Genomic DNA, 14,109 nt, shown 5'->3' on the forward strand with positions numbered 1-14,109 from the left:
CAAAAGGATGTAGGATTAAGTGTGCAATCCACTATTTTTCAATCACTTTTCCCTTAAAGCACCCCTCGCTCTGCCCCACCCATTGCCCAAACTGCCACCATGGGAGGTAATTCAAACGATTTTTTAAAAAAAAAAATGTTTTACGCTTGAGAACAGCCTACAATTGCCACATGATCTGGATCCTAAATACTACTTGATATAACCCTTAACAGTTTACAAAATTTCATTCAAAGCAGAACTATATTTGGTTTCCTGCATGACCTAAGCCTTAATAGCTGTTAGGTAGAAAACTAAAGTTGAAAATTAAAGGCTCTGGGTCCTGAAGTCTTTTGATTGTGGTAATCATTGAAGAAATCATTGTTAGATTTCCACTTCATTATTACAAAAGTCATTTGTCTTCCTTTCACGTTATAGTTATAAAATCTGTAACTGAATTAACCAACCTTTATATTCTCCTTCTAAATAAACTCATTTTCAGTTCCGCCTTCTACCTCCTCTTTTGGGCACTGATGGAGTAGCAGCTACTGTTATTCCCCCTCATGAAAATGATTACTGAATAAGGTGTGCATGCAAGTCTTCGGAGGGGAATGGATAAGAGAAGACAGGTGTTGCATCAAAACCCAATCTGGTCTTTTCTTCACATCCTTTAGGTTAGTTATCAGGAAAAGGAATTCAGGCTGATTTTTCTTCCTCTCCACAAAGCCATAAACTTTGGGAGAGAACCTGCAACCAGAGGAATTTTATATAATGGCAATTATGAATGAACTTTTTTTTCTCCCAGTTAAACCCATTGTTTAATCTAATAGTTCAGTGTCTGTTTCTATTAGGTTTGTCCAACTTGTATGGGGGAGGGGCCTCATTTCCATTTTTTTCACCTCACTCAAGGGCCCGATGAGCAGATTTTGCTAAGATACATGAATTTCAAAAAAAGTTGAGTATGACGACTGGCATAGATAGATGACTGGCTGGCTAACAGGAAGCAGACAGCAGGCATAAATGGGTCACAGGTTGGCAGGATGTAACAAGTGGTGTGCTATAAGGATCAGTGAAGGGACCGCAACTGTTTACAGAAGGGACGGATGGGGTGGTTGCCAAATTTGATGATACAATGATAAGTAGGAAAGTAAGTTGTGAAGAGGACATAAGGCAGCCACAAAAAGATAGGAAAAGGTAAGTGGGTGGGTGGGGTCAACCCATTTAAAATGGAGATGAGGCAAAATCTTTTGAGCATTGTGAATCTTTGGAAGTTTCTTCCTGAAAAGGCAGCATAGAAGCAGAGTCTTTGAATATTTTTAAGGCACAAGTGGATAGATTCTTGGTAAAACAAGGGGGCGATAGGTTAATCGGGTGTAGGCAAGATATCAGATCAGCCATGATCTTATTAAATGGCAGAGCCGGCTCAAGAGGCTGAATTAACCTACTCCTTGTTCTTATGTTAGTAAACAACTTGCTGAGCAAAAATAAAGCAATATCAAAGCAATAAATTGATAATTTAGAAACCAATAAAAATGACCGAGTAAGACTGTGTGTGTTTGGCTCACTCCATTTTGGTGTTTACTCACTCACCCCTTGCCCCCAGAGTGGGCGTGTGCACGTGTTGGGGGGGGGGTACAAGGGTCACTGATAATCTAGTGTGTGAGCCTCTCTCACATCCCAGGTAGCAAGTCTCTTCAGCCTCCCAACTGGGCCCTGTAGCCCTCCCTCTCTTCTCCCCCACCCCTTGAACTCCTCTCTCTCCCAGCACACTTACTGCTGCCAGTGATGCTGCTTATCCAGAAACTGTCTCTCCCACATTTGCTACTGATAAGCTCACTGGCACACGTGCACATAGTTAATCTCACAGCTAGCTGAAACCATTTTATGAAACTATCAATACTATTAATAAAATGAGACAAAAACCATACCTAACATAATCAATTGCGAAAGTGTGGAGGAAGAATCTCTTCACTGAGGAAGTATTTTCACAAAAAACAGATCAGAAATTTAATATTGGGAAATAACAGAAGTGAATCCATGTCCAATCTCTCAATATTGGAACACTCACATTTGAAGTTTAGATTTACATGCACATTTCTTATGCATGCCTTTAAAAAGGGAAGCAAAGGGTTGAACAAATTCTTAGATGCCTTTAAAAAGGGAAGCAAAGAGTTGAACAAATGGAAACTTTCCGCCCCAGCCCTCCCCCAAACCAGGCAGCACGTAAATTTTCTTTTCCTTTCCTCCATCTCCCAAAACAAAATCAATTTAAGCAATCTTTAAGTTTTAAAAATTTGCTCAGTTAATGGCGATATCTAGGCAATATCTGCTATTCTATGCTTCAACGTGAAGGAACTGTACCAGATGCATTAGAATTCTTGAATACTTGCCTTTATATGCTAATTTACAACTTGGTAAAACCCCATGTAAAACCTTAGTATAATATTTCAATGATATCAGAAGAAAATTATAGCAGCCTTTGGCTACATTAACTTACCTGCTTCTGAATAAGTGACAGATGTGAACACCGTAGCAGGCAAAGGTCTTAACTAAACAGCACCCTAGGGCAAAATTAAATGCCAACAAACCCTTAGAATAAAAACGAAATGCAGCAAGGTTGTCAGCAGTTCTGAGACTGGTTTTCTTATTTCAAATTGAAAACAGAATCATACAGGCACTTAGTATTTGATTTCTGGTTTGAAATCTCACTCAAGTCCAAGTATGTTTATAGTGGCTACTGCATCACTGGCATTTTACTCCATTCACTTCGCAATACCACTACCAATTGCTTCCTTACCACTTGATTACCTTTAAACAGCTTTACTATATAGCTTTCAAACATTTCCAGTAGAATTAAAAATTCAAGCCATATTGTTAGTATGATAAAATGGAAATGCACAATTAACATTTAATGTTAAGACACCAGTTTAAATAATTTTGCCTTAAAAACAAATTCCTTATTCACTGTGCATATATTTGGGTTCACAAAGCTACAGCCTGTTCATTTTTTGTCAGGTTGTTTCATTTTGGCAGGTTTATTAGTTTATCACCCCTGTACATAAACAAATTTTCACTGACAAAACAGAATAGACCGCCATGAAAGAAAAGCTTTACACCACTTTTACATCTAATTTTAAAGCTTGTGTTTAAATTTACTGGTCAAAGAAATACATGCAGATAAAAATGTTTTTGTGTAATGAGAAAAAGATCTATGTTTTTCAATGCACCATCCCAAACATAAAACAAAAAGAACCCTCTTTCAGCTGCCATTTGTTTTAATCTTAAACTATTCTTTAAGGCAAACCACTGATCCATTTCTGAAAGGGTGCTCTAAAGAAGCTGGATAGACATTTGGCATTAAAATAAATGATATGAAGTCTCTAACAATGTACATTTAACGAGTTACATGTGGGAGATACGGACATAGGGTTGGTAGAGGGGGCAGAGAAAAGCAGTTGGTATTGAGACCAAAAGTCAAACCATCTCAAATTCAGAGTAGACAAAGCTTCAGACTAGAACAATACTGCCATTTTAAGCTGAAGTAGTTCAGAAGACATTGGTGATCTGCTTAACTAAAGGATTTCAGCTTGGCCAACATACACCCAAGCTTGTATTTTAACTATATATACACAAAGTAGATGATAAATACAGAATTAAAATAGTCCTCTAGCATTTCTCCACAGCATTTGAAATTTGACAGCTTTTACAGTTTGATATTATGAAATAAGTAACAGTAATAGGAATTTTAACCCACACAATTAAAATACTCAGATGAAATTTGTAGTGTTTAATACAATTCATTTTGTAGTCGAGGGCAAAATAGACAAAAGAACAACCAGAAAACTGTAAATAGGTACGAGTACAATTTTCAAATCCTGTCTAAGCAAATATTAGCTTTCTGCTGAGAACAGTATGTACGACAAGTTTTACAAGGTTTATTAAGGACTTTCCAGATATCTCCTATTAAATAAACCATATAGTAATGGCTTCACGTCTTGGACTGGTGTAGGAGAGGATGAAAGGTAATAGGCCCAAGTCAAGCAGATAGATAAACGAGGAATCTCAACAGCAACCTCCACCAGCCTGTTGCCCTCCATGGCTGCCTGAATGTGATGCATTAGTAGCAGCATGCTGTGGTCCAATCTTTATGCCATTTGCCTTGAAGAGAAGAAAAAAGTAATTACAAAGTAGCATATAAGTAATTGATTCAGCAAATAGGAATTTAGTGGCAGAAAAACTTTGTAAAGGTCATATTTTAAATTTTCATCCTAGTGCATACCAAACTATTGTACTGAACTAAACATATGACAATTAAATGTTCACAGATAAAAACAAAATAATGCAGTTGCTGGAAAATCAAACAAAAACAAAATGCTGGAAAAACTCAGGTCCTGCAGCATCTGTGGAGGGAGAAATAGAGAAGGTTGGACAGAATATAAAGGAACAACAAAGGATGACTAAAAGATGAATAATGGAGAAATTAGAGTACAAGAAAAAGCTAGCCAGAACTAAAGATAGTAAGAGATTCTATAAATATTTTAAAAAGAAACGAGTTAACAAAGTGAGCGTTGGTCTAAGAGAAAAAGTGAGTCCGAAGAATTGATAATGGAAAACAAGGGAATGGTAGATGAATTGAACAGCTATTTTGCATCAGTGTTCACTATAGAGGATACAAGTAACATCTCAGAAGCAGCTATACATCAGGAAATGGAAGGGAGGGAGGAACTCAGGAAAATTACAATCACCAGAGAAGTGGTACTGAGTAAATTGTTGGAGCTGCAGGCTGACAAGTGCCCAGGTCCTGATGGACTTCATCCTAGGGTCTTAAAAGAAGTGGCTAGTGTTATAGTTGATGCATTGGTTTTAATTTTCTGAAACTCCCTAGATTCAGGAAAGGTTTCATTAGATCGGAGAAAGCAAATGTAACTCCATTATTCAAAAAGGGAGAAAGCAGGAAACTACAAGCCAGTTAGCTTAACACCTGTCATAGGGAAAATGTTAGAAGCTAAAGAAGCTGTAGCAGGGCACTTGGATAAGTTCAAGGCAAATCAGGAAGAGTCAACATGGTTTCGTGCAAAGGAAATCATGTTTAACCAACTTATTGGAGTTCTTTGAGGAAGTAACATGTGCTGTGGATAAAGGGGAATTGGTGGATGTACTGTCCTTAGATTTCCTGAAGGCATTTGATAAAAGTGCTACATCAAAGGTTATTGCAGAAAATAAAAGCTCATGGTATAAGGGGTAACATATTGGAATGGATAGAAGATTGGCTGACTAACAGGAAGCCGAGAGTAGGCATAAATAGGTCCTTTTCAGGTTGGCAAGGTGTAACGAGTGGTGTGCCACAGGGATCAGTGCTGGGGCCTCAACTTGTTACAATTTATATAAATGACTTGGATGAAGGGATGGATGGGATGGTTGCCAAATTTGATGACACAGAAAAGGAAAGTAATTTGTGAAGAGGACACAAAGAGGCTACAAAAAGATATAGATAGGTTAAGTGAGTGGGCAAGGATCTGGCAAATGGAGTATAATGTGGGACAAGGTGAAAATGTCCATTTTGGCAGGAAGAATAAAAGAGAAGCATACTATCTAAATCGTGAGAGATTGCAGAGCTGAGATGCAGAGGGATCTGGATGTCTTAGTGCATGAATCGCAAAAGGCTAGTATGCAGGTACAGCAAGTAATTAGGAAAGCTAATAGAATACCATTTATTGCAAGGGAAATGGAATACTGAAGTAGGGAGGTTATGTTTCAGTTATACAGAGCACTAGTGAGACCGCTTTTGGAGTACTGTGTACAGTATTGGTCACCTTATTTAAGGAACAATGTAAATGCATTGGAAGCAGTTCAGAGAAGGTATACCAAACTAATACCTGGAATGGGCGGGTTGGCTTATGAGGAAAGGTTGGACAGGCTAGGCTTGTATCCACTGGGGTTTAAAAGAGTAAGAGGCGACTTGGCTGAAACCTAAGATATTGAGGGTACTGGATAGGGTGGATGAGGAGAGGATGTTCTCTCTTGTGGGAGAATCTAGAACTAGGAATCACTGTTTAAAAATAAGGGGTCGCCCATTTAAAACGGAGATGAGGTGCATTTTTTTCCTCAGGGGTCTCGAGTCTTTGGAGCTCTTCCTGAAAATGCAGTGGAAGCAGAGTCTTTGAATATTTTTAAGGCAGAGGTGGACAGATTCTTGATAAGCAAGGGGGTGATAGGTTATCAGGGGTAGGTGGGTTGCAGATTGGAGGTTACTATCAGATCAGCCATGATCTTGTTAAATGGCAGAGCAGGCTCGAGGGGCCAAATGGCCTACTCCTTATTTGTATGTTTCAAGTTCGCATGACAAAAGTAGAAATATGATGGAATTTATACTGTTTAAGAGGGGGGTGGGGGGGTGGAGTAGGTGAAGATATAAAGGTCAGCGATGGGTGGGAACTAAGGAGAGATTGACAAAGATGTCATGGGCACAAAACAAGGAGTGTTAATTGGTAGTGGTGAAGACTAAAGAAGTGCTGATAGTAGCATAAAGGTAAGAAAGCAGAATGTGTTAATGTTAAAACAAGGGTCAGCACTGTGAAAGAACACAAACAAGTGACAGGTGGCCTTGTTGGGGGCAGGGAGGTGCTGGCAAGGTGGTTGGGGAAATTCCATCACATTTCTACTTCCCTCTAGTTCTGAAGAGTCATATGGACTCAAAACATTAACACTGTTTCTTTCTCCACAGATGCTGCCAGACCTGCTGAGTTTATCTAGCATTTTCTGTTTTTGTTTGTGGAAGTTCACTCACTTCCCCATACAAAAAAAAAATCAAGATCACAAGTGTTTTCAACATAGTGCTGAATGGGTTCACCACGATGAATTTCTCAAGTTTGTCCACTGCATCGCTCACTTGGAGTGCTTTACTTTCCCTCTTCGCAGCTTATCAAAAAAACTGACACTATTTAATGAGGAAAGGTGGAGTCTGGGAAACAATTATAACATTCTTTTTGTTTTCTTAAAAACTGGTACTATCACCAGGGACCTAGAACATTTGTAGTTGCAGTATTTCCCTCCTCATGGAGGCATGCTGTTTAAGGCCTCAGCTCAGCAGACATTAGCTATGAGACACTGCAAGAAACAAATAGTGAACTTGAAACAAAACCGCCTTATAAACAAATTCTAGAAAGCTTTATTATGTGTAATGCTTCAACAAATCTAATAAAATTTTCCCAGGTAGTTCCTTAAGATGGCAGTCAGCATATATATTATATTCTACCATTCTCAAGGCTTATTTTACATTTTGCATGAACTGACAAGGGTGCCAAGTAAGAGGGACTGGAAATATTTTTTTTAAACTAATGGCAATGCTAGAGATTAATTCTGGAACTATTTGGTTGTAAATCGAATGCTCTTATTGCTAAAGTGTCAGATTATGGAGGACAATTTTGGGAATAGAAATATTTAGGAAGAGTGTTGCTGAAAAAGGAGATATATCTATGCTTTTCGTCTTATCAGGACACTCGCAAGAATACCAAAAAAAGGGGGAAAACAACAATTTATACTGTGTTTGAAGAGTGCTGATTAATTGGCAAATGGCATTACAATACATGGTGACTGAGAGTTAACTGCCAAGCATTGTTTGAAATTTAAACCAGGCAGCTTGACCCTGATATTCCTCAGGGCAATGCCTTTACCAAAGTCAGCGAATGGCTGTCACTTATTTTGTTTAGCTGAAACAGGCACAATGTACATGTTCTTTCTGTCTGTAAAGAACAGGGCCAAGTGTATTAATATATGTAGCTTCCAATAGACACAAATGCGCCACATTGCGAGTCGACTGACAATCTTAAACTGGTTGTCAGTGTAATTCTTAGCACATTGGACAACATTTTCTAAATAATCCTCAATCACAGGATCACATCTAATGTTGGCCACTGTGTTTTGAGTTTTGTAAGCACGGGCTGGTTGGGTACAGTCTGTGCCCTGCCCGTGGCAAACAGCAGCTGGGTCATGCTATTTGATATGATCCACCAATCTTTGGGACATACGGCCTACATACCAAGCATCACACTGGCACTGAAATTCATATACCACATTACTCATTTGTGTGATAGGCAGAACGTCTTTTTGGCTCAACAGCAATATTCTGTTAGTGGCGAATACCACTTGTGTTGCTACTGGATAGTAGCAGCACAAAACAGCTAGCTTCACCTGTTGCTCAAATTTTTTGAGATACCATGCTCTTCCAGGGTAATCCAAGGTGAACTGGGCACCTTTCAGGATCAAAGTGACGGCCTTCGGCCCATACATGACAATGCGTGATATACAGCGTGCAATGATCTGATTAGGGTAGCCATTATCCTGCAGGGTGCCTTTGATATGCCATATTTCAGCATCAAGCTGACCATGTACACTCAAAGCGAGGAATTTGCGTTTGCGCATGGTTTCAATTTTGGTGTGCCAAACATGAAGAGGTATTAACTGAGTTTGAACTCCTCTACTCCCAACTATACCGCCACAAACCAATGTCCATTGAAGACGCTGAATTCTTGAAAGTGCGCCTAGCTGACCTAGCACACGCATATTGCAGGATTCCGAATGACTTGTCCAAGTTTCACATGCAATGTCTTACAGTATTGCAAGTCCTTAAGACCAACCTAGACATACATGTAAGTGAACCTGAAAAAGGAACAGGAATAGTCATCCTTAACAAGCTTGACTATCAAAATGCACTCCATTCTTAATGACAGGTCCAAATTCATATCCATTGGTCCTGCCGCTCAACATGACTGGACAGCCTTGCTTGAAGGTCAGCTAAAAATACACTTGCTGGATTTGTGTAAGAGCAATGAGCTACCACGTAATACATATGACAGGGCTCATCCTCATGGTTCACTACGTCCGCATATGTATGGGCTGCCCAAGACACACAAAAATCCCTTTACGCTGTATCTTATCTATGACTAGTTCTGCACAACATGAATTGGCTAAATGGTTGGCAGAATTGTTACAGCCAGTTTTAGACCAAGTTTTCCACATACGCAGTGAAGACCACACAGGACTTGCATATCGATAGCAGTGCTATTCATATGCTCATTTGACATTGCTAGCCGGTGCAATGTTCCACTTAAGGAGGCCACTGGTATTTGTGCTGCAGCACTATATCATGGCAATCTAGACCCACCACCATTGCATGGATCAGTGTTCATTGAACTTATGAACTCGACAGTTCAATTTTATTGACGCCATGTATGCCCAAATAGATGGTGTTGCCATAGGATCTCCTCTGGGCCCACCTCTCGTAAACATCTTTGTTGGGTTCCATGAGAAACATGTCTTGATGAAATAATCTCCTACCCCTCGCATATTGTGGATGATATGTTTGCTATATTTAAATATGCAGATGCATGTAGCAATTTTCTCTTGTCTTAATGGTCTCCATCCTGTACTCAAATTCACCTGTGAAATGGAGCAGTCAAATGAATTCCCCTTCCTTGACATACTAGTTGAGAAATCTGCCAGGGAGTTCTCTACCACGGTCCACCGCAAGCCTACCTTCACTGGTCAATATACGCATTGGGCTTCTTACAGTTCCACAAGCTATGAGATTGGTCTTATCAGAAACCTTGTAAATAGGGTCCCGAGACATTTGCTCACCATGCAAGCTTGATGCTGAAATAGGGTGCAAAGGCATCCTGCAGGATAATGGCCATGGATCATTTCATGTGTATATCTCACAAACTCATGAATGGGCCTAAGGCTGTGACTTCCAGTCCTGAAACGTACTGAGTCTACCTCAGATTACACTGGAAGGGCAAGGTATTTCAAAAAATTTGAGCAACAGGTGGCGCTAACTGTTTAATGCTGTTATGCAGTAGCAACACAAGTGGTATTCGCCACCAACAGGATGCTGCCATCAAACCAAAAAGGCGGTCTGCCTATCACACCAATTAGTAACGTGGTATATGAATTTCAGTGCCCGTGAAATGCTAGGTACGTAAGCCATAGATCCCAAAGACTGGCTCAAACAGCATGTCCCAGCCGCTATTCACAACGGGCTGGGTACAGACCATACCCAACCAGGCCATGCTTGTAAAACTTCATAGAGTCCAACGTTAGATGTGATTCTGCGATTGGACAACCTTTGCTAAATAATCCTCAATGTGTGAAGAATCACGCTGACAACCAATTTAATATAGTCAGTCGGGCTCTCAATGTGGCACATTTGCATGTACTGGAAGCTACATATATTAATACACAGGGCCCTATTCTTTGCAGACAATGAACATGTACATACTTTGTTTAACTGAAACAGGCATAAAGTAAGTGACAGGCATTCGCATACTAATTTCACAGGGCAATGCCTTGACCAATTAGGGTCAAGCTGCCTGGTTTAAATTACAATGCTTGGCAGTTAACTGTTGGTCACCATCAGTGGTGCATTCTCCATGGCAATGCCACTTGCCAAGCAATCAGCACTCTCTCCACATGCAAGAATGCCAATATAAGGGGGAAAAACAACAATTTATACTGTGATTGTCCTGATGAGTGCAAGATGAAAAGCTTAGATAAGTCTTTTTTTTTCAGCAATACTCAAGTTCTGTACTACCAAAGAACTATTTAGGAAGAGATTAAAAAAAACTATTTGGAATAACAGCTTAGTCCTGGCAACTCATTCCATGTTAACTATTGTTTGTATGAATAGTCTTCTCCAAATTCCCTGCTTAGTCCTAATTTTTAATTTGTCTGGTTCTGCACTGTCGTCAGGATTCAATTTTGTCAATTTACACAAATTTTCAACATTTACTAAATCACCCTGAAGTGCCTAAGTAAGAAGCAGAATTTTCTTAGACTTTCCTGCTAACTTTATTTCAGGGCCTGAAATAATCTTGTTGCACTGCATTCATTCATGCATGAGCATTAATATAATTTCTTTCAAATGGCAATTAATAGATAAACACTACTTTGATAGGGTCCAACAAGGCTCCAGAACAATAACACTTTTGTATTCAATCTTTTTTCAATACACCATCACTTTACCTTCTGCTTCCCCCTCACTGTAGCCATACAATGGATTAGGCCGATAGCGGAAACAATTTTCCCAAAATATAAATATGCGACATGACTGTTCCGTTCAGTCATTTCAGTTCCTTACTTTGATATTTATTAATCTGCATTTGACATTGCTACTGGCCCACTTTCCTAAAAGTTCCAAATTTGTTCAAAATCCACTTGCAATACTCATTTCCAATTTTATTACTTACAAGCTTAAAGATTTTGCTTCTAATATTTTCAACTTATGATTCCAACTTAACGAGCAATACAAATTAGTCAATTGGATGTTATAAGCATACTATCCAGAGTGAAACTGAGGCACTGAGACCTTGAAGATTTGACTGAAGGTTTAAACGACTTCTGTCTCGAGCTGGGAAGAGAATAGAGAAAAGATAGGCAGGCAACAAAGTTGCAACTCTAGATTGTCAGTTGATGGCTCCTGCTAACAAGGTGAATTTGTTGCTATTAGGTGAGTACACAAAGTTCCACTTTGCTGCTTTCTGGTCAGATAGCCAATTGACAAATTGTTTAGGTTCATGTGTGAAAAATGCAAAGATCTGTCTACTATGAAACTTTCCACTGACATGAGTAAGCCTTACGAGAAACAGTTAGAAAATTAAAATCATTTAAAAAATACACACAATATGTGACAGCAAGAAAATGTACAACATGAATACATGCTGAAAAATAAAAGCCAATTTACACATTAAAATGTTCAGCTCAGCTTGCTTTAGTCATTTGGATATAAATAATCCAGATTCTGTTATCCACAATATATAATTCACAATTACATAATTGCATGAACAGTTTTATGTCCCTAATAAATGACCAGAGAGCTTTTGAAAAATGAAAAACAACCTACAATAGTCATTATATAACTCACGCTAAACAGGTGTTCCACATAAATAATTCCCCATTGTGTAAGTGAGCAGAATATAAAAACACTGATCCTCTAGGCACCAATTCTTTTGCCAGTTTGAATCAACTGTACATGCCAAGAGTACGAGTGTTCTATGTCATCAATAATCTCAACACTCCCCAAAGACATGGCAGTTTGCCAAGAACCCACACGCGTTACACAGAGCACTTTCATTCATCAAACAGACTTATCTCAACACTTACTAGTTCAAGTGGTTGCACCTTAAACCAACTTTTTTTTTTGTAAAAGTCATGGTTAGCACTATAAAGTTTGCTTAGAAGAAAAGTACACTATGATAAATCTCAGGTTTTCTAATGCTTGGCAATCATTCCATTTTTACATTAGCCTTGGGGTTTCTGGCAGCAGTTTTGTATTTACACCAGATGATGTGGTTTAAGTTGACTCTAACTCCTCTTATTGAATACATGCCCTATGGCTCACTAGCTTCACCCATCTGAAACACAAGCATGGCACTTAGCCAGGTAACAAATAACAAGGACTAATAGCTTCTGACAACAACTAAACCTGAACCACTGTCAACTAGCAAAGGTGACTTATGAAAGACCACCAAAGACAAGTTTCTCTTTAAAACTGTACTTAAAAGTCAGACATTGTAATACTTTTGCCAAGATACTGTTCACAAAACAGTACATCAGGAGTTAATAAAGGATGCCTATGTTCCAAAATCTACTTCCTTTTAAAAGCCACCTCTAATATTTTAGAACTAATTTTTCAGACACCATTGCTTCCAGAACAGCATTGAGGTCTACTGTACAATGTGCTCTTTTAACTGTTCTGGCCAAGTTGATAGAAGTAGCTTTTCAACTGATGTAAAAATGTTATCTTGATTTTGCGGAAGTAGAAAGTATTTTTAAAGCAAGTGTTCAAATATTGCAATTACTATATAGTGCTACTAAAATCAGAGGTTAATTTTATTTATTGATTAAAAGAGTCAATGAGGTCAGAATAGGTAAAAACTTTCTGATGTGACCCCAAGGCAGCTTTTATATTGCAATCTTTTTAGATAGGATAGATATTCATACAATAACACCCTACACTTAAAACCTGGCTACTATTTTGTTGGTACAGCTAAGACTACAGTTCTATGATTCTACTGCCAAGGTGATGGTTCAGATTTCATATAATGGGACACATTGGATTTTTGTAATCAGAACTAAAAAAGTGTAAATGAAACTTAAACTCTTCAGTATCTATATCAGTTTATGTGGATATTACTATGGAATTCCCAACTGCATACTTAAATAATGTTCATGGATTCAAAAACTGCAAAGGACAAAGTTGTTCAAAACAGTTTAATGCTTTTCAAGTATAAAAGATATGAATGTTTAATCACATATCTTTAAGAACCAAAGAGTACCACCCAAAAACTTTAGAAGTGAGCATATGTATTTGGTTTCATAAAAAGCACCTTTAACAAGTGGACAACTCCAGTTATTGGTCTCCTTATTTAAGGAAGGGTGCAAATACATTGGAAGCAGTTCAGAGAAGATGTACTAGACCAATACCTGGGCAGGTTGTACTACGAGGAAAGTTCAGACAGGCTAGGCTTGTATCCGCTGGAATTTAGAAGAGTAAGAGGCGACTTGATTGAAACATAAGATCCTGAGGGGTCTCGACAGGGTCGATGTGAGAAGGATATTTCTTGTGGGAGAACCTAGAACTAGGAGTCACTGTTTAAAAAAAGGGGGTCACCCATTTAATTCAGAGGCGAGGGGAGTTTCTGTCTCAGGGTCATGAGACTTTGGAACTCTTCCATAAAAAGGCAATGGAAGCAGAGCCTTTGAATATTTTAAGGCAGAGCTAGATAGTCTCTTGATAAGCAAGGGAATGAAAGGTTAGAGGATAGGCAGGAATCTGGAGTTGAAGTTACAATCAGATCAATAATGATCTTATTGAATTGCAGAGCAGGCTCGAGGGACCAAATGGCCTACTCCTGCTCCTAGTGCGCATATACTGCAGTACATATGAAATATATTTAACAGAACTCTTCAAAGTGGGCATGCATTTGAATCAATTAAATTTAGGAAGAGCAAATTACAATGGAACAACAACAAGGAAAGGCATTCTGTTTTATTCTTGATAGAACTGAAGTTCTCAAGTAGCTTGGTGTTCACTAACAGAATCTAGTTATGCAGAAACAACTAAACCAGCTGGAAGTG

At 38.7% G+C, this 14,109-nt stretch overlaps 1 protein-coding gene across 1 annotated transcript in view; it reads right to left on the reverse strand.

Annotated features, from left to right (window-relative positions):
- Positions 1–2,980: 2,980 nt before the first annotated feature.
- The window catches only part of rab2a (RAB2A, member RAS oncogene family), a 97,950-nt gene continuing 86,821 nt past the window's right edge, over positions 2,981–14,109 (reverse strand). Inside the window, exon 8 of the mRNA XM_078540441.1 lies at positions 2,981–4,134. Coding sequence (XP_078396567.1) covers positions 4,039–4,134 — 96 coding nt within the window. The 3' untranslated portion in view covers positions 2,981–4,038. The remainder of the gene's footprint in view (positions 4,135–14,109) is intronic.

The sequence above is a fragment of the Cetorhinus maximus genome, chromosome 4 (assembly GCF_964194155.1).
Source record: "Cetorhinus maximus chromosome 4, sCetMax3.hap1.1, whole genome shotgun sequence".
Lineage (NCBI taxonomy): Eukaryota > Metazoa > Chordata > Chondrichthyes > Lamniformes > Cetorhinidae > Cetorhinus > Cetorhinus maximus.